This window comes from Xenopus laevis, chromosome 5L (assembly GCF_017654675.1).
Source record: "Xenopus laevis strain J_2021 chromosome 5L, Xenopus_laevis_v10.1, whole genome shotgun sequence".
NCBI classification, from domain to species: Eukaryota; Metazoa; Chordata; class Amphibia; order Anura; family Pipidae; genus Xenopus; species Xenopus laevis.
In genome coordinates this window covers 80,753,344-80,778,812 of record NC_054379.1, presented here as the reverse complement: position 1 = coordinate 80,778,812, position 25,469 = coordinate 80,753,344, and the positions used below count along the sequence as shown (strand labels likewise).

At 38.0% G+C, this 25,469-nt stretch overlaps 1 protein-coding gene across 2 annotated transcripts; it reads right to left on the bottom strand.

Annotated features, from left to right (window-relative positions):
- Positions 1 to 882: 882 nt before the first annotated feature.
- On the bottom strand, positions 883 to 24,893 carry slc22a16.L (solute carrier family 22 member 16 L homeolog). 2 transcript variants are annotated; one of them, XM_041562990.1, is made up of 9 exons: positions 24,522 to 24,893; positions 21,236 to 21,709; positions 15,650 to 15,767; positions 12,834 to 13,362; positions 11,646 to 11,773; positions 10,148 to 10,257; positions 5,591 to 5,690; positions 4,891 to 5,097; positions 883 to 988 (listed from the first exon to the last, which is right to left on the bottom strand). In XM_041562990.1, exons 1-8 carry the CDS (start codon positions 24,557 to 24,559, stop codon positions 4,894 to 4,896), a joined length of 1,701 nt encoding a protein of 566 aa, XP_041418924.1. In that variant the 5' UTR covers positions 24,560 to 24,893; the 3' UTR covers positions 883 to 988; positions 4,891 to 4,893. The 2 variants fall into 2 exon arrangements, with proteins under 2 accessions (XP_041418924.1, XP_018118793.1); XM_018263304.2 differs by lacking the exon at positions 883 to 988 and having other exon boundaries at positions 3,708 to 5,097; positions 24,522 to 24,892.
- Positions 24,894 to 25,469: the final 576 nt, after the last annotated feature.

Sequence of the window (25,469 nt, the reverse complement as noted above, 5' to 3'; positions counted from 1 at the left end):
TTACATTTCAAAATGCAGCATTGCTTTGTGCACCATTGCAGAACCAGACAATAAAAAAGAAAAGAAAAGAAAAGAAAAAAGAAGAAAGGAAAATAAGAAACAGAAAAGAAGAGAAAAAGAATGGATCCCCCGCTCAACACAATTTATATTCAAGATACATCTTTAATTAGTATCCACATTTACTTGTAATATTACTGCTAGTGCTAGTGATGGGCGAATTTGGGGCAATTCGCTTTGCCAAAAAACAGCGAAAAATCTGCGAAATGGCGCCGGCGTCTCGTTTTTGATGGCGGTCTCCATTTTTGACAAATTAGACAAAAACGTTTTTTGGTGAATTTTCGCGGTGGTATAGCGAATTTATTCGCCGGCAGCGAATCGCGGGGATCCGCGCCTGGCGAATAAATTCGCCCATCACTAATTACTGCAAATTCAACCGGCTCTCAGCCACATAACTCTTCCATGGTGTCCATTTCAATAAACTTGTCCATGTTATCCTGTACTCATGTTGAAAATTCTTCCATTACGTATATTGCATTTATTTTATTCAGGGTTTGCTGGGGACAGCCAATTAATGGCTAAACTCCACTTAGATGCTGAAAGAATATGTTTAACAAGATGTCTAGCTTGTTTATTGAGCTGTACTGGTGGGAGATTATGTAGTAGTTCCCATGGATTTAGTGGAAAAGTTACTGTGCAAATTTCTTGTATCAAACCATGTACCTTATGCCAATGCTGCTGTGCTGTAGGACAATCCCACCATGTGTGAACTAAAGTTCCTATGTTATCACAACCCTGAAAACATAATGGTGAGTGTAATTGCGAAATCGTATTTTTCCTTTGAGGTGTCATAGTCAGAAGTTTATATGAAAGTTCTTTCGTTGCTATGTTCTCAGATACTTTTTTGGTGGCCATCCAGATTTTATTCCATCCATCTCCAAGAAGGGCTATTGGCAAGTCCTTCCCATGTTGCACAATATGCAGGAGCGGCCTGAAATGTATTGGAAAGCATCTGAGTGTAAAGCATTGATATCATGCCTTTTATAAGTTGGAGATTTTTCGATACAGTCTCAAACATTGTGTACTCCTTAGATGGCATATTTTGAATTAGACCCTGTACGAAATGTCGCACTTGAGCATAAGCCTACATTTTAGAATCAGAAAAGTCATATGCAAACTGCAAAAGTTGAAAATAGTTCATATGATAAGGACCCAAGAGAGATTGTATAGTATTTAGACCAATTTGTGTCCATTTTTAAAAAAAAAAAGTGCTTGTAAACCTGGCATAAATGAAGGGTTACCTACAATAGTTTGCATTAAAGATTTGGATTTACATAATGAATAACGATATTACAGGAATCCCATATCCGTAAAAAATGCTGCATTACTAAATTGGGAATCTTAAATTTATTTCTATCTTTATGATCTGCCCACAATAAGTTATTAGTCTTTAACGGAAAACAGTCCCTCGCCTCCATCTCTACCCATACCGTTGCAGTTGGAGAAAGCTGCCATTTAACCAGCTGGCCAATTTGCGCAGCCTTGTAATATAGCATTAAATTTGGGGCCCCTAAACCTCCCAATACTGGTTTTTGATACAATATCTGACTTGAAACTCTAGGTTTCTTATAATGCCAAATGTATGCCAACATCTGTTTCTGCAAATACACAATATCTTTTAAGGGAACAGCACTTTTGTGTGAGCTGTAGGATTAGAATGTACTCTTTGTATAGCTGTTAAAAATTCCCCAGTAGTACCAATTTTTTTTAGCACTTCATACATATATGCCCACTGTAGCAAATCGAAAGCTTTTTGTATATCGAGGCTTACTATCAATAATTGTTCTTTAGTCCTGTTAACTTGCTGAACAATATTTGTAATCCTATGAATGTTATCTGCTGCATTACGTGTAATAATAAACCCTTGGTTGGTGCTAACCTAGTTGCTAATATGGAACATTGATCATTAAATAGGCCTATAAATAGTATATTGATGCCTATCAGTATGAGGTTTTGGTATTGGAAACGCAATCACTTCCATCAATTCTTGCGGGAGGGTTGCCCCTTGAAGTATATCATTAAAAGCTGCCACTAAATGAGGGATCAGCAATTTTGAAAAATGCTTATAAAACTTTGCAGAATATCCATCAAGACCTGGGGCCTTATTATTCTTAAGCTTTTTAATAGCGAGTTCCACTTCCTCCTCTGTAATTGGCACATTTAATATTATTACACATTTAAATAATTACATACTTATATCACACTACCACGCATACACAAGTAATGAAAGAGAGTCTGTTCATTTAGTAAAATAGGTAGAGTTTGCCCTAGTCCAGTTAGCCACTACCCCAGTCAGACTGTGAATAAGGAACAGGGAACCACATGTATCCAGGCAGGCAGGGTTTACATTGGATAAAACTTGTGCCACTGGCCCTTGAGCAATGTTGCATCAATAATACATTCCTGCTGTTGCAACAATTATGCCTATGCTTGCAGTCCAGCAAAATCCAGAGGAGTTTATGTTCTCTTTAAACTGGGTTTAGCAAAGATCTTTTAATTACCTGTGCCACAAGAACCCAAACAGTAAAGCATATAGTTTACAAAGCAGGGACTTAATGTGCATGGATAATTTTGTTTATTGTACTGTGTACATACTGTATTTGTAGCACAATATACATATTAGAGACAAATACACATTATTAATACAATATGGCTCAACTCAATTCTAAAAAAATATGCATATTAGGAATTCAAATATGCTTATCTACCATAGTAACATTCCAAATATTATCTAAGAGGTATGTGGTTAGTACTTAAAGACAGGATAGAATCAAGTATTAAAGGACAAGGAAAGGCAAAGAAATAAAATCCCATTTTTACTTTTTTTAATGAAAAAGAAACCTATCTCCAATATACTTTAATTAAAAAATATGTGCTGTTTTTATAAGAAACCTGACTGTATGCAGTGAAATTCTCCCTTCATTTACTGCTGTGGATAGGAATTGTCAGACGGTCCCTAACTGCTGAGGGAAACAATCATACTTATGAACAGCAGGGGGAGCCCCCACCTTACTTCCCAGCCATGCAGAATTCAAGCAGCTTTGTTTATGATGATCCCTAAGCAGCCCAGACCACACTGAGCATGTGCAGGGTCAGGGTCAGGCAAAGATGTTTAACAAGTTACAAGATGACAGCCCCCTGTGGCCAACTTTGAAAGCATAAGCATAAGCATTTGTTTGATTAGGCTTTGTGGTGCAGTAAGTTCATGCTTATGTTTAGTATACAAAATACAGCATTTCTAGCCTTATTCTATTTTAGACTTTCCTTGTCCTTTAAATGACATCTTATAGACCTGTCTCGTGTGGTCTGTCTCACCCTCTTTGATGCATTCAAACAGATGACTGTACTGGTACACATGTGCTTCATCCAGCATGAAGAGGAGATTGATAGTTGAAAGACAACAATTGCTGGACTCTTTCCTTTTTACAGTATAAATAAAGGGAACCTTTTAGTACTTTACCTGTCATTTAATGCAATGTTGGAGCTGAAGCAAGTGTTTTATGGAAGTGTTTCATGTTATTTTAGTAATGATCTACAACAAGCCTACCAAATGGCAAACATTACAACAAATACAGTACATGAATGAAATCACATTTTGTTCAAAAACGCAACAGCTGCTAAGAACAGCAGCGAAGTGAAAGTCCCATGTATTTCAGTGTTTAATAGTGTTTATTTCTTACATTTTCTGTTGATATACAGTATAAATGGAATTAATGCACAAGGCTGTTACAAAATGTTGTCTAGCCTATCATACTCTGTACAAGTTTATGTGTGAATTTTTATGTCAAACAAAATCCTTCCAGAACAAAGGATCAAATAAGTCATGTCACAGAGCCAATTCTTGTGCGATGAGATGTTGCCGTATTTTGTTTGGCACACAATGTTCTGCAGATGGGATGGAGGTGTGTATTACTTTCTTTATTCAAAGTAACCCTCTGCTTGTAACCTACTGTGCAACAAAGCTCAGGGTCCATCATCTGATCAGCCAAAACAAGCACCGATGGTCGTCACTTGTGCATGCCTGCTTCATTAATTAACTATATTCTGTAATCTGATGTAAAGCTATAATTCTAGCATTTCTGTTGATCAACATTTGTTTTTCAAAACGATGTCTATAATAACTATTACTTTTACATTAATATATTATTTTATTGTAATTTTATTTAATGTATTTATACAAATATTTTTATTGGACCACAGATGTATGCCTTATTGTGGATACTGTGTACTTCCAAGTCCTGATTCATCCCAGAAGCCCACTGTGTAGCAGCATATTATTATTGTTTTTGAAAATACAGATCAAATGGTTTTAGAGAACAAAAAACACTCAGGGGCACATTTACTATTGGTCAAATATCGAGGGTTAATTAACCCTCCATATTCGAACCTCGAAGTAAAATCCTTCAACTTCGAATATCGAAGTCGAAGGATTTACTGCATTTCGTTCGATCCATCGATCGAACGATTTTCCTTCGATCAAATAAACCTTAGAAAGCTTATGGGGACCTTCCCCATAGGCTAACATTGGTGCTCGGTAGGTTTTAGGTGGCGAAGTAGGTAGTCAAAGTTTTTTTTAAAGAGACAGTACTTCGACTATCGAATGGTCGAATAGTCTAACAATTTTTAGTTTGAATCATTCGATTCGAAGTCGAAATCGTAGTCGAAGGTTGAAGTAGCCAATGTGATGGTTGAAGTAGCCAAAAAAAACTTTGAAATTCAAAGTATTTTTTATTCTAATCCTTCACTCAAGCTTAGTAAATGTGCCCCTCAGTGTTCTCCCCTGCAGCAAATGAATAAACCAGTTATGGTCACGTTGTATAAGAATATGAAGACCTTTTAGGAAGCAGCGTTGTCTGTTGTCTGGTCGAGCTTTTCCATCACAACCCCATTACTTTCTGTAAGTGCTTTCCTTTTAGTGATCCCACTGGTTGTTCCCATTTCTGCTGCTTCTTCCATTGTGCTTGTCAACGGAATCCCCAGGGTTTCAGGAAGCGTTAACGTTAATATTCCAGTAAGGAAAGCCATTATTCCAACCAGCATCTAAAATGTAAAACATGTATATATATATATATTATATATATATAATATCTGTGGTACAAACCGCACTCAAAGGACTTCATATATGAAAAAAGAAAAAATATTTTTATTTCAACGTTTCAGCTCCTCCACTCGATCCGTCTTCAGGAAATATATCTATAATGTTATTATTTATATGGTACTGCATCTTAAGAAAGGTTCTAGACCATGAACCCAAATATTGATGTATCGGATATGTTATATTTGTGTTGAATAAATATGCGAAAACAGCACGTATAAAGGTTATGTGTGCCTGGGTGCAAAATGCAAACAATAAGGTAACTGTTCCAAATAAGGCATGCACTCACAGGTCTTATCCAAGGTGAAAAAAATGGTGTTTATTCATCAAAAAACTGCTAACGTTTCGGCTAGCCCTCTAGCCCTCTAGCCTTTCTCAGTGATTTATATACAGTATATACATATATATGTTTAAACCTAGATGGCAGCATGGACTAACCTGTGGCATGAATATCCAAACATCTGTCAGGTAGACGCAAAAGGGGGCAACGACACTCCCAATGCGACACATCATGCTACCACTGCCAACGGCAAGGGACCTAAAGAACAGGGCACATGATGATTACTTTATGGTTTATCTGATTATTTGTTGTTTTTTTAACAATTTCTTGAATTGCATTTTTTATTGCAGTGTGACTTCACATATAAAATATTAATAGAAAACAGTCTGTGACAACAATCATTCAGATTAAACTATATGGAGCTGTGTACATTACATGATTGCAACAGGCTTTTCTGTATTTCGTAAGTTTACTTTTTTTTTGTAAATTGATTTTTATTGATTTCAGTTAAACAGAGGGTACAGAAGGGAAAGGGGGGGGGAAATAGTAGTACATTACTTCGATGCGCGATACATATCTTAATCTACACATGTAAATGCAGTTTTATATGAGAACAATGCAATAAAGAGATCTGTGACAGTGTGAAATATCATAACAAAACAAGACCTTGATTTGCCCGTGAAGTAGGGGGTTTTTGGCATGGGGACATAGCCTACCTAGGTGGAATTCTAAGACTAATCTCTGATAAACATTTCTATATACGTTTAAGAGCTCAAGAACTGCTTATAGTGTCTTGGTAGTGTCCCTATATAGAAACCAGCGTGTCCAGGTATCTCTAAAGCTAGAGTGCTGTTTCCCTGTGAATGTGGACAGCTCCTTGAATTTAGCTATCTCATTGACTTTCTCTATCCAGTTCTTAGGGGTTGGAGGAGTAGAAGATTTCCATAATCCAGGAATGAGTAATTTAGCAGCGTTGAGTAAGTGTTGTTTTAAAGTGAAATCAGGAGTTCCCTCTGTGTTTTCCACATTCCACATTAGAATAGGGTTCGAATAGGAAAAGCTGGTATGTTTCTTCCTAAAATTTGTGAGTAGGCTTGTAAAATGAATGGCCAGTAACCTGTGAGATTAGGGCATTCCCAAAATATGTGGAGTAGTGTACCCACTCCTGCTTTGCACCTCCAACAAGTATTGCTTGTGGCTGGGTAAATTTTATTTAGCCTAAAGGGTGTGTAATACCATCTACTTAAAATTTTGTGGTTACGTTCTTGGATCTTGCAGTACCTGGAGCTGAACATAAGATTAGCAATTAGTTTCTTATAGGAATCTTCTCGGATTTCAATGTTTAGATCGCGTTCCCAAGCTCTTAAGAAGGGTGATCGATTTCTCTCTTATTGACAAGCATATAATATATATGGGATATTATGTGTTTTGGTGGATTGGTGCTACTGTACATCTTTTCAAAGGGAACAAGTGGTCTTCCTAACTTACTGGTACCTCCCAAGTACCCCTAGAAATGCTTAAGCTGCCAATATTGGTAATCATGCAAAGCTGCCGATGGTCTGGCTCGTCTGAAAAGTGGTAGATCAGCCAGTTGACCTTTCTCCATTATGTACTGCAAGTGTCCGTCAACCAGCCAATCCTTGTAGGTATTAGGTTGAACTGCAGAAGGAAATGCAGGATTATTTGTGATAGGTATTAGTGGCGAGGGAAAGGTTGAGATTTGGGGGTTTCCATTAACTTGATCCCAAGTTGCCATTGTGTTCTTAAGTAGTGTGTGAGAGTTATGGATGATCCTGCGCAGGTCCGGACTGAGAATTAAAATAGGCCCTGCATTTCAGGTACACAGAGGCCCAATCAGCCCAAATAGAGGCCCAAACAGTCCCCATCAGCCCACTAAATACTGACTTTCTATGGGACCTTATAGAAGCAGCAGATTGCCAGTCCGGGCCTGATCCTGCGATGGATTTTGTCTATCCATGGCAAGTGAATCAGGTGTGTAGGAGTGGACTGTTGCTCTATCTATACCCATTCTTTACTGTCTAAGTGGTGGGACCAGTCTATTATCCTGGACAGGAGCGTGGCTCTGAGATATCTGATGCAGTCTGGGAGAGCCAGACCTCCGTCTGTCTTTCTCCTATATAAGATAGTTTTGATTTGCGGATTTCCAGATAAATTTAATTATGCTAGATTGAAATGCTCTTATCCAGGCAGTGGGGTACGTTAGAGGGACACATTGAAATATATACAGAAGACGTGGCATAACGCTCATCTTAATTACGTTAATTCTTCCTTTCCAGGATATTGGTTGTTTGCTCCAGTTTAGTAGATCTTTACTTATTTTGGCATATAGGATTTTGCAGTTTGTTTCTGTCCAATCATCTTAGTCTTTGGTAATAGCTATTCCCAGGTAGGTAAATTGCCTATTGGCCCAGCTGTATGGGAAATTATTAGAAAGTCTTTGGATCACTTGAAGGGGTAGAGAAATATTCATGGCTTGGGATTTGGAAAATTAGATTTTGAAATTGCTGAGTTGGCCAAAAGCCTCAAAAAAAGGTTATTGAGATTTGGAAATAAAAGTAAATCATCCAGGTATGCTGCAACTTTGTATTGTCTATCTCTGATGGTAATCCCAGAGATATTCGGATCTAAGAGCATTTGCATAAGAAGGGGCACCAGAGCTAGGGCGAATAACTTGGGTTAGGACACCCTTGGCGAGTGCCATTTTTAATCGTTATATATTCAGATAAGACTCCGTTCACCCTAACCTTTGCAACTGGGCTGTTATAGAGTGACCTAATCCATTGACATAGGCGCTTCCCAAAACCAAACTTTGCAAGGCAGGAGAACATATATGTCCAGCTGACCTTGTCAAAGGCCTTTTCGGGATCTGTTGACAAAAGCATGTAGGGGTTTTCTTATGTTTTGCGTAATGCATGATATTGATTAATTTATTAGTATTATCTCTGGATTCTCTTCCAGGAATGAAACCTGCGTGGTCCAATCCTATCAATTGACTTAGAGCTGTTTGTATTCTGGTAGCCACTATCTTAGCTAATATTTTCACATCCGTATTTTCACATCCGTATTTATCAGGCCTGTAACTACTCGAGTTTTAGTCATATGAGATATAATCAGGTCAGAACACTCTTTATAATAACCAATAGAATAGCCATCCGGCCCAGGGCTTTTACCTGTTGGGGAGGAGTTGATCGAAGAAACTTCTTCTGCAGTGATGTCTGCTTCCATTGATAACTTCTGTGCCGCAGATAGTTGTGGGATAGGTAGTTTATTGAGGAATGCTTCAATTGCCTCTGTAGGAGAAGAACCGTCTATTGTTGTAGGGGGTTGAATCTGATATAGTTCAGTTTAGTACTTATGGAATTCTTGTGCTATCTGAGGGCTGTGATGAAGTTTATCACCCTTTTTGTTTTGTATGCTGTGGATATGGTTTCTCACGGTTCGTGCTTTTAATAAGCGATAGTTTGCCACATTTGTCCCTGTGTTCATAATATCAGTGTCTCATTCTTGTAATGACTTTTTCAGTAAAAAGGTTATGATGATCTGTTAGCTCAGCCGTAGAGTGGTAAGCTTAGTGAACGTCTCTGGGTCGGGATTGCGTTTGTGAGTAGTTTTGAGGTTTCGGATTTCACATAGAAGAGTCTCATGCTTAGCTTTATGAGCTTGTTTTCTTCTGGAGCATAATTGAATCAGTGTCCCCTAATGCAGTACTTGTGAGCTTCCCAGACTGTTACTGGGTTGACGTCATCTGTCACATTTTCTATAAAGTAATTTCTGATGGCGGATTTAACTTCATTCAGAAGTTGTCTTTTAGAACCGATGCATTTAATCTCCAGTTGCCTCTTTTAGGGGGTCTGTATTCAAAGGTATTGTCAGAGATATGGGAGCGTGATCCGACCAGGAGCGAGTATGTATAGCTACATTGCCCAGTGAGCTGAGATGGTGCTGAGATAGGAACAGAAAGTTAATCCTAGTGTACAGACTGTGTCTCGCTGAATAAAATGTATAGCCCTTTTCTGTAGGTTTTATCAGCCTCCAAGCGTCCACCACTTGTAGTTTGTGAAGATCTTTTGCTATATTACTGATGATTCGATGGGTAATGCTGGATTTTCCGGTAGAGCAGTCAATTTGGGAATCCATGGGAGCGCTGAAATCCCCTCCAAGGATTAATAAGCCTTCTGAAAAATTCTGTAGGTTCTCTGTTATGGTATGGAATATTTCATCTTATCGCTCATTTGGTAAGTAAATAGATGCAAGGGTAATCTTCTGGGTTTTTAGGGTGCCCGTTACAAAGAAAAAGCGCCCAGCGGGGTCTTTCTTTGTGGACAAGACCTTAAAGTTGACGTTTTTTCCAAATAGGATGGCTGTTCATTTAGTTTTGTTTTTTTGGGGTACGCTGTGATACATTTCCAGAAAATATCTGTTGGACCATTGGGGAGTCGAGGAGTCTTTAAAGTAGGTTATATGCTTTTCTCATCAAATTGAATATGGCCCATTATATCACAAAAGGAGAACAATTCTGGAAGAAAGACAATTTTGGCTATTCTTAAAACCCCAAGCACAATGAAACTCACTAATAATTGTATGCCCCCAATTCTCAGATAAAAATCCTAAACTTCAGTTTTACAGAAGAAAAAAATGGTAGTTGCCAGTGTATACACTTTGTTCTGACTACAGCTCTGAGGTAGTTGTCTTACCGTACTATTGTTGGATACAGTTCAGCAGTGTATAAGTAAATTAGTCCAAATGCAACTGCTATGGAAAACTTTCCTGCCATGCTCATTGCTATAGTTACGGTGCTGTGGTCCTGGAAGAGAAATACAAAATGTAATTACAATCATATATATTCAAAACACTTCAGTTAGCTTTATCAGGTCACTTTAGTGAACAATGCTTTCAACACAAATAGATATTGTGAAAATATGGAAGCATGAGTAAGCAAAGTACAGGTATAGGATCCGCTATCCAGAAATCCATTATCCAGAATTCAGAATTACGTGAAGGCCATCTCCCATGGACTCCATTTTCAGCAATTCACGTGTTTAAAAATGATTTTCATTTTTTCTCTATAACAATAAGAAAATACCTTGTACTTGCTTTCAATTAAGATATAATTAATTCCTTTTGGACCCGAAACAAGACTATTGGGTTTAACTGATGTTTAAATTATATTTGTTAGCCCTAGCTGAGATTGAGTGTGCTTCACAATATGAATCAGAATGCATTTAAATGGATTCAAGAGGGCTCCCATTCCCAAAATATACATTGTTGTCCTGTGCAAAAGCAACTCCTGGCTCCTTAGGGTAAGGCCACACTGGGCGTTTTGGGTTGCCGCAAAGACGAGGCGATTAGTCGCCAGGCGACCAAAGCTCCCCAAAATGCCCAGTGTGGCCTTACCCTTAGGTACAGAATTAGTAGCAGCAGTATCTGATGGTTCCGTTTTCTTGGTGCATTTATAGTCTATATTCTAGCAAGCATGAGATGTGGGCATTTTGGTGTAATTCTCCAGAATATATATATATATATATATATATATATATATATATATATATAAATCATTACTCGTTTCTTCTTTCTCTTCTTCAAAGTATTCATTTTAATGTTCAGAGTTCTATTATATCTCTCAGTTTTTTGTGTCATTCACAAACCCTCCGACTGATCTACCTGCTATAGCTGAAAAAGGGCTTGGCTTATTGTGCAAATTTAGGTTCTGGATGAACTAGGAGTGTGGCTAAAATGTCCTGAACAGAGAATAAGAATAATATGAGCACTTAGTATGGATGCAGGTAATATTTGCACAAAATATCATTTTGTTGATATCAAAGATTTCCCCATGGTTCTTAGTAAATAGATTATACTGACTGCATACACTTGAAAAAAAAGATTTTTCTACCTGAATTAATAATGTGACCATACCTCCATTGTATCACTGCTTCATAACATACAGTTCTCTAGCGGGGAGCAAAGCGATAACTTATTGGCGCACATACATAAGAGTAATGCACCCTCACAAAAAGAACTCTACCACCCTCCCCAATTTGATCAAAATTTCTGTGGATTTTATTGATCTGCATTCTTAAAAAAAATACTTGCAATGAGAGAATATGAATAAATAGGGGGGAAAAGGAAAGATACTGAACTTCCAAAGAAGAGAAACAAAGTCAGTTACATTAATTGAAGAAGTAGTGAAATAACCTGGGGAATTAACATTATCACGCCACAGATTACAGCACTGATTATGAGGAATGGGGCCAGTGTATTCCTTCTCCCAATTTTGTCCATTCCAAGACAAGCAACAATGTAGGATGGTATTTCCACAGCACCTACAGAAAGATAAGAATTTTACAATTTATTATGGACTTTGGTGATAAAATAAATGTAAATGACAGCCCTAATACTCACCAAACAAAATATATAGTTCTCAATAGTTTTCAATACATTTGTGTCTTAACAGTTTGGTGAAGGTTTATATCCACAGCTATACGTATTAAACATAAAATATAATCTGGCTCAATGTATTTGATTAAGGGAGGCAGCAGCCACTCGCCTTTTATGTTCAGTTTTAGCAAGACCAATGTATACTGAAAAGACTATTTTGTAAGGACATCATTCTCCATATTTGCTTGCTCTGGTGTTTCCAACCGCACATTGCTCCCCCTTTCTCTACATTTAGGGGCCTATTCATTATTAAAAATTTGGCAAAAAAACAGCGTAAAAAGCTATGTAAAAGAAATTGTCAATTTATCAAGGTGTGTTTTATTTTATACCATGCGAACACCAAATTTTCCATTGTTATTTTATATTGCTTCAGACCTTTGTAATTAAGTTCTGGCAGAAGGCACTCAAAGAAAACAATTATGCTGTTTTTATGCCATTTTTTTGTGCTGTTTTTTTTTAAACAGCAAAGTCTGATGAATTGTGGTGAATTATTCGGCTGTTTTTTACACCGCATAATAAATCACTAGTAGGATATTCATAAAAGAGGAAATATTCCATGCCACAATTATTAATTATTAAATAAATTTAACACTCAGCAGTAGAGGAATAATGTAAAACGTTGTAAAATGAAAACTACCTCTACGTAGTTTGGTGTTTGCATAGTTCAACGGCCACCATATTTATTTAGCTGACCTCAGAATCTGCAACGGAATTACTGAGCTGCCAGACTGAAACACCAGAGACAGGAACAGTAGCTTAATGCCACAAGGGCTTCATTTCTGGTGAACAATCAAAAAAACGATTTGGAAAGTGTTTGGAATGTGAACAATCCCCTTTAAAAAATAAACTTTTAATAACACCAAGTATTTATTTATATGAATATATGAATTCATAATTAGTATAGTTATATTAAAAAATAATATATTATAGTTCATGAAAACATACCTGTCAGAAAAAGGTTCAAATACTCATTCCCTCCCAAATTCACAGAATTCAAGGCAAACACATAGTATCCCAAACTTCCAGTAAACCATATCAGCCACACTGTAATGGTCCTTCTTGCAAAGCTCCAGTTATAGAAGAGGTCTAAGACATTGTGGTTTTTCAAAGTATTTGGTTGGTCCACATGAGTTTCTTGGGCTGGACATAATTCAGACAGTTTGCATGGGGTGCTAATTTTATTCCATTTTTCTATGGTTCTAATTAGTTTTTCAACCTCCTTGTATTTTCCTTGTGAATAGAGCCAGAAAGGTGTTTCAGGAAGCATCCAACAGCACAGCACAAAGGGAAGAGTTGTTAGAGAAAGGATGATCTGGTAGATCCACCACGTACGCACCAAGAAGCCAACCAAGCTCACAATCATAACTCCAACAGCAAAGAAAGCATGGACATGCATGGAGGCCCATGTGCGAGCTTTGATTCCCACATATTCTGTCAAATATACAAATACAACCACATAGTAACCACTGGATACCTGGAAAGCAAAAAAAAAAAAAAAAAATTCAACACTTCTCATGCTAAATATTTTCAGAAATGTACCAATCCGACATAGACTTTTTTTCCTTTACCCTTACTTAAATTAGTTGATATCCTCTCTTGGGTTTGGATTCAGTTAAAAGAATTGGTGGAAAGAGGTTTTGATATTGTATACAATACTGTTGGGGCAATAAATCTTTCCATACACAGCTACCTCTGTTTTTTTTGGGGAGCCAGGCTACCAAACAAGCAGATCTTTGCCCGATGCAGTTTGATGTGAACTGCATTCATGGCTCAATGTGATAAATATCAGAAGGGATGTTCTGCCTGACCTGATTCATCTTGATCAAGCCCTGATCAGATAATGATAGGGGAGCACATTATTTTGGCCCCATATACAGGACAATGTTCTGCAGACTTGGTGGAGAGTAAGCAAATCAGCAGTCAATAGCTGCCTTTGTATGTGCACCTTAGGTAGAATAATCATCGGAAATCAACAGAAAGAAAATACAAAACATTTATCTATCTACTAGTTTTTAATTTTAAGTCATTCTGGGTCTATCTCAATTGTCTCAGTTACGCTAGTGGTAGCATTGGAGTAATGGTATATAATTAAGCTATTGGGCTGCAAGTTAAAAAAAAAGGTTATCACAGACTTGACAGTGCCAAGCAGTATTTGCTCCTGCTTGTTAGTGCTGAGAATGCACTTGTCATATGCAGTTCTCAAGTCCAAATACCCAAGATGTCTGAGGGCATAAATAAGTCTAATAGTAAACAGTAGCTTGTTTAGATGCAGATTGTAGATTGTAGTAGCTTGTGTAGAAGCCTTAAGAAGACTTGTTCTACCCAAGAACAGAATTTAGTACAGGGATATTCAGTCTTAGGCAGTCTTTCTGTTGTTAGTGCTTAACTACCACCATAATCTGGGAAAGTAGGTTTTACAACATCTGCAAGGCCACGGCAAACAGAGACAGTGACATTCATAATAAATGTGAAGCTACAGATAACACCTCTGATATTCATAATAGAGAACTTTATTCCTCTCTCTAGCTTCAATGAATGTTTACTGTAAAACAAAATACATCTGGCACAAATGTGAAGAGAGCCTATCAGTATCTTCACCATAGATTTAACCATAGTCTGGGTTCCAGAAGAGGAAACTTGTCCACATCACAGGGTTTAAACAATGATTTTGATGTATCCTGATACTACAAGTATTTTTCTAACCAAATGTCATTTACATAATTTTTTTGGTTTAAATGTGCCTCCCCTTGCTTTTTATTGGTTGATTGATGTGATTTGTCGATTGGTGGATTTAAGGTATATAGTTGGTATGCCAAACCATGCCTGTTCAGCCTATGATTAAGTGCACATAAGGTTCACATAAGGTTTTGTTTATTATTTGTCTAATAAAGTCTGTACTTCTTTGATTTTGCCTTTCCATGGGATCTGTGAGTGCCTGCTATTTCTTTCCTCGGTCTAAAAAACTCACTCAACAATCTGGTTGCTTTGTTCCAAATTACCCTAGCAACCATGAATTGATTTGAATAAGACACTGAAATATGAATAGGAGAGGCCTGAATAGAAAGATGGGCAATAAAAAGCAATAACAATATATTTGTAGCTTTAGGGATCATTTGTTTTTTAGATGGGGTCAGTGACCTTGAAAGCTGGAAAGAGTCAGAAGAAAAAGGTAATAATTAAAAAACTATAAAAAATAAATAATTAAGACCAGTTGAAAAGTTGCTTAGACTTGACCATTCTAAAAGTTAACTTCAAGGTGAACCACCCCTTTAAAGTAAACTGCCTTATCCCCTTTCAGCAATGACTGTAAACAAGTTATTTGTTCTAGTATAAATACCGTAAAACGGACAATTTTCAGGTCTAAGCCATTTTACATACAAACAATGGTTTGACTGATGTCATGTGCCCAGAGATGGATAACTTTACCAGATCTCAAATAGTTTAATAATCAATCCACAAAGAATAATTAAAGTGAACAATTGCTGATTAAAAGCAAAAGAAGATCTTTCTATTCAGGGTGCATAGCAATAAGTAACACATGCCATTTTCTATTGACTGAATTAGAGTCATTCTGTTTAATATTTACATTTTGGATAAATGAGTGAATGAGATTTTTTAATTAAATGGTTTTTGTTTGTACTTTATGCTTGAAGTTGCTCAGTTTAAGAAATTATTGAAAGCATTCTCTAAACTGGGCACAATCAGCCCATGTCTAACACTACTCTCTCTCAGTAAGGAAAATGAATTAGAATTAAACCAACCATTGCCAGGAGGAATCGTACAATCACAAAGCTGTAGTAGTCGAAGGTGAATGCCACGGCAATTCCGAACAAAAACTGGCCAGTGCTTGTGATCCAAATAATCGGTCGTCTTCCCACTCTAGACGTTAGGAGAGGAATAAAGAGGGTTAATGTTAAACTTTACAAACTGTATAACAGAGAAATGAAACAGGACTAACCAGTCAAGGCTCTTATACTATTGCTGAGTTACAACTCTCAGAATCTGCCTGGCAGAGGAAGCCATAGCTCATCAATGGCTTGTAAAGTAAACAACTATAATTCTCAGCTGTGACATAAGCTCCCTAAGATCTATAGTATGCGCTGTATGAACCCTAATATAGCATATTTTATTTGGAAAAATCAAGGGTCAAGAAACCCAGTCACATTACAAATTGTGTGATCAGAAGATTATATAGTGCATAATTACAAATGCTAAAACAAGTTTGTGTTTTGGAAGCAATCAAGTAGTTGATGGAAAAACTAAATATAACACACTTCAGCTAACTTCATAGAGATGCCAAAAAATAGGCGTACAAACAGTCAGCTAAATAAACACCATAATAGACAGCTAATGTCAATAATATACTTTTAAAGACATATTGTACCAAAGCATAAGAGGAAGTGACAACAACATATACCCCCAGTGGCTTAACTAGATGTTGCTGGGCCCCACAGCAAATTCATTTTAGGGCCCCCAACATATCCAGTCTTTGTCCTGTTTTACCAATATATGTTCAAATTGCTCATCAATGAGAGCCTCATGGGGCCCCCTGTACCTCCTGGGCCCCCCTCTAGCCGCAGGGTCTGCTTCCACTGTAGTTATGCCCCTGTATACCCCATATTACTGTTACTGCTTAACAGGAAAGGACATATCTCCCTTTTGTTCCAGTTTCCCATAAAGTACTGATTATGTGTTGCCAAATTGAGGCTTAATAGGTGAACATAATCTGGGTGTCTAGAGATGAGGACAAACCTGTCAAACATTAGTTCAATACTGCTGCCTGGGGAGGGGGCACATTATCATGATACAGTGCACATTAGTTCAAAAAGTAAAGAACATTCAGAAATATTTATATAGTATCATTATAATATTTATATAGTATCAAAAAGGATGTGTCTTCAGACACAGTAAAACCAGGGATGTTCTACAATATATTGTTCTATAGATGTAATAGATGTAATATCTCAGTTCACTTTAATGGTTTCTTTCTGTCTAGTAAATAACGCACTATGAAACTAAGAGGTAATTGTGATTGTGTTGCCACAGATGAAATAGCTTTTGGTAGCAGTCATTTAAGCTAGGGTTCCTTGATACTATGGGGCAGATTCACTAAAGGGTGAAGTGGCCGTTTCTAGCGAAAATTCACCAGAGATCCAATCCGCAGGGACATCACCAATTCAGGCGCAGACCACAATTTGTTAGCGAAAGAGACCATTGCTAGCGTTCGTTCGCGCTCTATCACCAGGCGACCTTTTGCTCTGGCGAATGGTTGTTGCTCTGCAAATTCACTAAATTGCAGATTTTACTGAAGTTACCTCTTTTGCAAGAGTTTCCTTCGCAACCTTAGACCAGGCAAACTGCTGATACAAAGCGACATCTTCCTCAATCTGATGTCAGTGGCATCATATTCTGCACCACAGAAAGACATAAAAAGTGTAAAAAATGCAGACAACTTTTCTATTTTTAAAGCGGGATTGCCTTCAAAAGTCTGAACTATTAAAGATTTTTTTTTACACATTTGATGGGCCTGCCACATATATTTTAGGGCTCATATCTAAGGCATTAGAGGAGCTTTAATGTCTTTATCTAGCTGCCTTGGACATTTGGAATTAAAAAGTGGCCACCTCAAGCATTTACACCAACATCTCCCCTATTCAAACTGACCTAAGCATAAGATCACTAGTGAATTTTCACTAGGCACAAACGAACGCTAGCAAATCTTTGCTATGAAATGGTCACACTGAAGAAGAATCACTAGTTAAAAGTCACATTTTAATGAATTTGCGTAGTGGTAACGAATTTGCACTTGGCAAAGTGGTGCGAAGTGGTCGCTGGCAACAATTTGCCCTTTAGTGAATCTGCCCTTATGTCTCCAGCCTAAGAAAGGGACATTATTATTCAAGCAGAGAATGCATGCCCCTAATGCATTTTCCTTCTGTTTGGAATTGTAATTGATTGGAGTAATTAAGGACCCAGTTATAACTACCTAGTAAAATGTAATTGTACATTACTGTGCAAGCTTCTAACAAGTGACTTAAACTGATGTGTCATAAAATATAAAAAATGCAGGTTGTTTTGAACGTGCTCTAGATCTGCGACAGAGAGTACTATGTTATACTGGTACAGTGATCCATTCCAAAATAACGAAAACAGGCATGGGATATATTACATCTGTGTGTCAATTGAAAACCTTGACAATATTAATACCACAGCAAGATAAAGTTAAAACTATAAAAAAAAACTGGCAGAACTTAAGTCTACGTTTTGCTTTATAAATCGCTGAAATAGGTCTTCTCCCTGCACACTGAAGACAGATCAAAAATAAGCAAGCATCCTACTGACCTACTATTTAAGCAAAGGGCAATACTAAATTATCTTCCCCTCAAAACCCCTGGAATTTAAGTAATAAATAAATGATTTTTCCCAGGGCGGGTGCTGTTTTGTTCTTGCCCCTAACCATACTAAAGTGAAGGTCTACTCTGACCAATAAAAACTTACTGCCAAAAAGTTTAAAAATAAGAGTTAAAGATTTTTAGTGTTAGTTTCCGTTCAATGTCAAGCAAAAACCCTCATCTTCAGCTCACCCCAACAGCATAGAGTAGAACACAGATGAGTGGCGCTCTTACATCTGCCCTGTGTGCATTCAGTCATCCTATAGCCTAGAATAAATGCAACAATTCTTTATGAAAAAATTCTGTCCTGAGGTACAGTTGACCCTTCTCCCCAGGCTACATATCTGTCCCATATGGACTAAACTTCGTCCATTTGAAATAAATGCATGTGCCTCTCTTTAAGGGTTCACTTTGGTCATTCCATTTATAAGAGATGCTAGGTGAAATGGACAAGACCAGTCAGTGAAATGAGAATGTAAGTTAGAGTATTGCACAAAAGAAACAGAAAAACAACCATGTAAGCTTCTCTGAACAACAATAGGCAATTTCAGATTAGAAGAATGGGGGCCCACTGTGAAGCCTTGGACACAGGACATAACCTCTCTCGTTTTATCTTACCCCCAACTCTCACAAGTTTACCACATTCTGCTCTGCTTATTTACTCTTTCCAGTTCTGTCTTTTACTTCTTCTTCTCCCTTTAGCCAGTCTGCTTTAAGTTCTTCGATTTTTTAATCCTGCCTCTTTTCTTCCCTTCTACATTTTGGATCTCCTCTCCATTATTCAGTCTATTCACAAACCTTATTTTTTCTTCTCTTCAGTTTAATCCTAAAAGTATAACTATGTTGTGACAGAGCTCAGCCTGAAGTCATACCGTCCATCTAATTCTAATGTATAAATCAAATGCAACTGCTTATACTGTATCAGTACAGTTGCTCTCACATCTGTTAACTTTAATCGAAGTTAGGTGCAAGTCCTAAATGTGTCATTCACAAGAGAAGAAGGCACATTTTTTGTTTTGGGAGGACCTTTTTTTACCCATGCGCCACATACAAAAATAAAAAAGAGGTGGGGAGCAACACAGGCATGCAAAAAGTTCCTGGGGGTCCCATATAAGGGTTCTGATTTGCTATTTGGTAGCCCCTATGTGGACTAGCAGACTACTGGAGGCACTATTTGGCAGTGCACCTGGTCTTATCCAACCAAAAGTTGATTCCAAGCCTGGAATTCAAAAATAAGCACCTGGTTTGGCCGGAACTAGGGGTACGCAGAGTAGACATGTGCCTAGGGTGCAAAATCTGGGGGGCGCCAAGCACGTACCTCCTCTGTCGCCTACCCCACATCCAGTCCCCTCTCTCTGACTGTCTTGTGTAATTGCGCGTCCATTTACGCTTTCGTGTCTGCATGTCTCATGACTGAGATTTCGCACATGCGTGGCGCGACCAGGATTTCATGCATGCGCGCCGTGACTAGGTTGCCTAGGGCGCCTGGCTGGCGTGGCCCGGCTCTGACTAGGAGCAATATCCAAGGGGTTGGTGAGCAACATGTTGCTCGCGAGCTATTGGTTGGGGATCACTGCCCTAGAAAGTTGTGTCCATGGACCCAACTGACTCACAAGTCAGCTAATGAAAGCTATGAAAGCTAATTAGAACCCATTATGCTTGAATCCTGGTAAAAACACATTGTGGGTATAAATGTGAGGTTGTCCGATGAGTGCTCTTTGTTCTTTGCATTTGCTTTGTAAATAAGCCCAAATGCAAAGGTTTTGGAGGGAAGTGATTAGATATTTGGCTGACAACTTAGCACTTCCCTGTGGTTATTCTCCAGGAATATGTTTATTGGGACTGGTGGATGACTTAGTACCCTTGAACAAAACTAGAGCACTTATGCGGGTTGTACTATTTTATGCCAAGAAATTAGTGATAATGAACTGGATGGGTAAGAACAATCCGACCATAACTCAATGGGTTACACTAATTAATAAAACACTTCCCTCTATTAAGCTTACTTATCGGGCCCGAGGGTGTCCGGAGAAATTTGAGAGAATATGGAAGCCATGGCTGGAGGTTAACGGTGTGTGAAACCTGTAGAAAGCTATACTTATAATCTAGTTAAACTCAGGTTGGACGCTGGGTATAACGTGCTGTGAATTATGATCTTATTTAAATGGTTTAAGTGGATTGATCAGTTAGTACTTTGGTGGATAACTGAATTTGAATTTATACTTGAATTGTATTTGTGAACCAGGTTGGTGTTGTGTCTATTTCTTCCTCTTCCCTTTCCTCTTCCCCTCTTTCTTTCCCCCCCCCCCTTTTTTTTTTTTTTTTTTTCTTTTTCCCTCTCGCCTCCTGGTGGTAGTGAATATGAGAGGCTGGCGGAATCACATTATAATAGAGGTGACCATTCAAGGGGTAATGGTATTGGGTGAGGGTAATACTGGGACTAGTGTTGATAAAGGAATAACGAATTGGAATGGTGGAGAATATTATTGGTATTGCTGTGGTTAAGGGGGAGATAGGACACAGTTGTGACTGAGTGAGGGGAAACACTGGGATTGTGTGATAAAGGCAGGCATAATCTAATGAGATTGGTAATATAATTATCCACTTGTAATATTGTGGGTACGGGGGGGAGGGCACAGATATGAGTTAATGCGATAGCACATGTATAATGAATCGCATAGGGGGGTAATATATGTAGCTACACACAGTAGCCCATGGGCCAAGTATTTATAATAACACGGAAGGGGTCACGAAATGGATGTATATACAAGGGTTGTGGAATGTACGGTGGGAAACTCCCTCAGCTTCTATACGTACTACTGACTATAGGAGGATGTAATGTATTGTGTCATGTATTTTTTTTTTTTTTTTCTCTCTTCTTGTTTTGTTTTTTGTAAAATTCAAATAAAATAATGTTAAAAAAAAAAATAAGCCCAAATGGTTTTAGTACTGTACCTGTCAGCAATGTCGCCAAAAATCACAGCTCCAATAAGAACTCCAAGCATAAAGATTGGCTGAATGAGCTTCGCAAGCCATTCTCTGTCACAGACCAAGTCCCATTCAGTAACTATGCTGCTCTCTAGATTTGATTTGTCATAGTGATAACCATTGGAACAAGAGAATAATGTTTTATTTCCATCATAGAAATATGTGAGGTAAGAAGCATCTTCTCTCTTTAATAGGCTGCATTGATTAAGCTCCCAAATATCACCATTTTCCTGCTGGACAACAAGATAATCTTTAGATGTCCATGATTCCCAGGCATCCTCCAGTCTGAGAGTGGAAGCATTTGGCAGCAACACAGTGCTGATGTTTCCTGGAGCTCTGCATATGAATTTTGGAGTTACAGCAATAAACACTGAAGCCAAATAGTGGATTCCACAAGAGATAGTTTGGAAGGCAGATGCAAAGTATAGGTAGGCCTGGAATCTGTGGAATAATATAGATCAGATGTAAGTCACTACAGTAGACATAATTTATCTAAGAGAAAAGAGACAATTTTGCACAGAACAAGTGTCCTTTGAGTTTTAGAAATCTATGTCACTCCCTCCGCCTGAGTTTATTAAGAGCGCTCTCTGTTCTTGTGTATTTGGCACATATAACAGCTTACTGTGCTCTCACTTTGCATTATGCAACTGCTGCAAAATATAAGGTCTGCTATGCAGAGAACAAATGCATCAAAGTTGACCTGTGAAACAGAAGGTTGTGTGAGTTGATTGCATTACATGTATAAATCCAGAAGGGCTATTCTGCCTCTATGTACCGTACATATTATGAATACTGTATATTACTAGTGTAAAAACAGCAGTGGCTTTAGTTATTTTTCATATCACAAAGTCTATCTGGGAAATAAGTACAACCAATTTTATATATTAAGGAGCAGATTCTCTTCTGGATAAATAACTGCAGTTACATATTTACATAGTTAAATTGGGTTGAAAAAAGACAAAGTCCATCAAGTTCAACCCCTCCAAATGAAAACCCAGCATCCATACACACACCCCTCCCTACTTTTAATTAAATTCTATATACCCATACCTATACTAACTATAGAGTTTAGTATCACAATAGCCTTTGATATTTTGTCTGTCCAAGAAATCATCCAAGCCATTCTTTAAAGCATTAACTGAATCAGCCATCACAACATCACCCGGCAGTGCATTCCACAACCTCACTGTCCTGACTGTGAAGAACCCCCTACGTTGCTTCAAATGAAAGTTCTTTTCTTCTAGTCTAAAGGGGTGGCCTCTGGTGATCCACTTCATGGGTAAAAAAGTCCCCTGCTATTTGTCTATAATGTCCTCTAATGTACTTGTAAAGTGTAATCATGTCCCCTCGCAAGCGCCTTTTTTCCAGAGAAAACAACCCCAACCTTGACAGTCTCCCCTCATAATTTAAGTCTTCCATCCCTCTAACCAATTTAGTTGCACCTTTTATCTCTATGTATGGGTGCTTTAGGTTAGTTGAACACTTTAAAACTTCTCAGGATACTGTTGCAGTGCTGGATGCACATGGCATTTTATGAACTGCAATACCCCTGGCAAAAGGTACCTAATTTTCTCAGGATTCCCTTTCGACCTTTACGTTAATCCTCTTTACTGGGCTCCTAATAATCCTTTTACGTTCCCCGCTAGTATGACAGCTGCACAGTATCTGACCTCATTACCTAGTAGTCGAGTACACTGGGTTAGTGCCATCAGAACAAAAACACTTTCCATTTATATAAAAACAATAAGCCTTATTTAGGAACGCAGCAAATTGTGCTGTCAGTGCTGTCCAACCTTTTCAATTCAGTGGGACAATTATTTCTCCGATAGCATGTTCGAGCCCTGTCTTATGTCATTGTGGGCAATTGCGTGTAATTCATGAGTATATAATAAAGGGGAGCAATTATGTTCCTGGCACCACTTTACCTTTGCGCCCTAGGCACGTGTCCCCCATATTTTTCCCAGGAGAATTCTGCCACCTATTAATAGAACTTGCTCTTTCTACAGCAGGGTTTCCCAGACCCTTTTCTTACACAGAGGCCTAGCGCCAGCGGTATAGCAATTATTGTTATTAATATGTATTTTTAGAGTGCCAACATATTCCACAGTGCTGTAAAATAAATGTGTTTATACAAATAACATACAGAATTGCATAGATAGTGATCAGTAACCATTACAAAAGATGCCCAAAAGAGCTTACCTATTGAAAGGGCAGAGCCCATGAGCACAGGGGGGAACAAGGGGCACATGTGTGCTGCTGTGTAATTATGGGAGGTTATGGGAGCTATTCAAATTAAAATAGGGATAAATGGTATAGATTACCTATCAGATAACAGATTAGCTCAGTAAAACACCATTGTATTCTGCTTATCTGCTATCTGCTATGTATCCAGTGCCTTTCTACTTTTTTCCAGCTTGAATCCCTGGCTACAGAGCAGCTTAATTATATAAACTATAGTAGTGTTTCTGAAGCAAACACAGAACTTTAACCAGTGCAAGGCAGCAGTACATTACAATTTAATGATTTACATTTTTTGTTGTTACTGTTCCTTTAAAAATTAAAAAACTTTTTTTTTTTGGAACACTACCGTCAAGTACAACCTTGGGTACTAAAAGCATCAGATTCCCGTACATTAGGTGTACCTAAAGTATGGTGCTGGATCCAAAACCATGTAATGCAGTTATGCAGGACCTCTTTATCCCCCTATAAAGCAACACAAGAGGGAACACTTATAGAAAGACCACTGATACATCACAGACTTTTAGATACCCATCCATAACATATAAATGATGCTGAGAGACCAGGTTTATCACATAAATATTATCTAGATATAATCATTCTTATGAAAATGCCTGTTTTGAATGTAATAAGGAACATGTAAAGTAATGTGCTATAATCAGGCAGAATATAGCTGATAGTTTATAGCTACTGCTACTTCATATCTCGCTGCTGCGGTAAAGTATTCTATATACAAACACTGCACCGACAATATGTGCACCTATGAGCAGTGTTTATGTACAGAATACTGAACAGACTGTTACTATTCAGAAGGTACCTTTGTTGGCACATGCAGTAGAGCACGGATTAACTCTCCCTTCTGCAGCACCATTAATAAGAATAGTCCTTTACATAAAATAGGTTTATGTATCCCCTCTCTGAGGACATGTGTTAACCTTGATGCAAATGTTTCATACACCCATATCCCTTCTGGTCCCCCTTTATCAAAGACAAATCCATGTGGGGGGGTCCTTACCTCCCAAAGTGTCCCACGTAGTCAAACAAGTGCTCCATAATGTGACTGCTGGCAGCTCTGGTGTCTCACTGCTGCCTCAAGGTCTCCTCCCAAAGTGTTTTCTTTCAGGCAGTAGAGTTTGGCATGCTGCTAGTGCCAAGTTGTGCTGAAACTCCCGCCTTGCTGTTGCGTGAACTTTTACTCTGTTTTTTTTTCCTGCTTAAAGAAAAATACATTGTGTATAACATTGTGCTCAATACTTAGTGGGAGAATAAGGGCAGAATGAAATCTACATGTGTGTTCCTAGTGTACGCTTGTATTAGTGTAAAAGCATCTCTGTAACAGAACTGCCAGAGCAGCCAGACATGTTCTGTATTTTGGCACCCAGAGGAACAAGAACCTAGTTCAGCCTGCAGCTTTTCCAAAATAATGTCTGTTACCATGTGTCGCAGCTGCTTACTTTTCTCTTTATAACTGCGGCACAGCAGGAACAAATGGTACAAGATTGGATTCTCAAAGGGGTGGTTCACCTTTGAGTTAACTTTTAGTATGTTATAGAATGGCCACTTCTAAGAAACTTTTCAATGGCTCTTCATTATTTATTTTTTATAGTTGTTTTTTTTAACATATGTTTTTATTTAGTTTTCATAACAGTATAAAATAATGAAAGGAATTTGGAGGTACACAAAATAATTCCATGGTCCTTACAGTCTTGACAAGTAATAATAATAAGCAAATTATAGATTTAACCTAACTGTCTCTAATAGAACAGTGATCTGTCCAGCAATATATTGCACAACCAAAGCTTATCACTGCTGATTATACACAACTTGTAGATCGCATCCTATTGATTTGGTGACTCCTGGGGGGTGATCGCGGACTCTGCTTGTGTGGTCGATGAAGATTTTGGACATATTGGTCTGTTTCTTGTACTATATTGTTGGATAGTAATTCCGGGTCATACCATGA

Coding starts and splice junctions, on each gene's coding strand:
- slc22a16.L (XM_041562990.1), bottom strand. CDS start 24,559: ATGGAGCACTTGTTTGACTACGTGGGACACTTTGGGAG. Junction 21,710..24,521: donor TACGTGGGACACTTTGGGAG/GTAAGGACCCCC, acceptor ATTATTCCACAG/ATTCCAGGCCTACCTATACT. Junction 10,258..11,645: donor TGATAATGTTAATTCCCCAG/GTTATTTCACTA, acceptor TTTCTCTTCCAG/GACCACAGCACCGTAACTAT.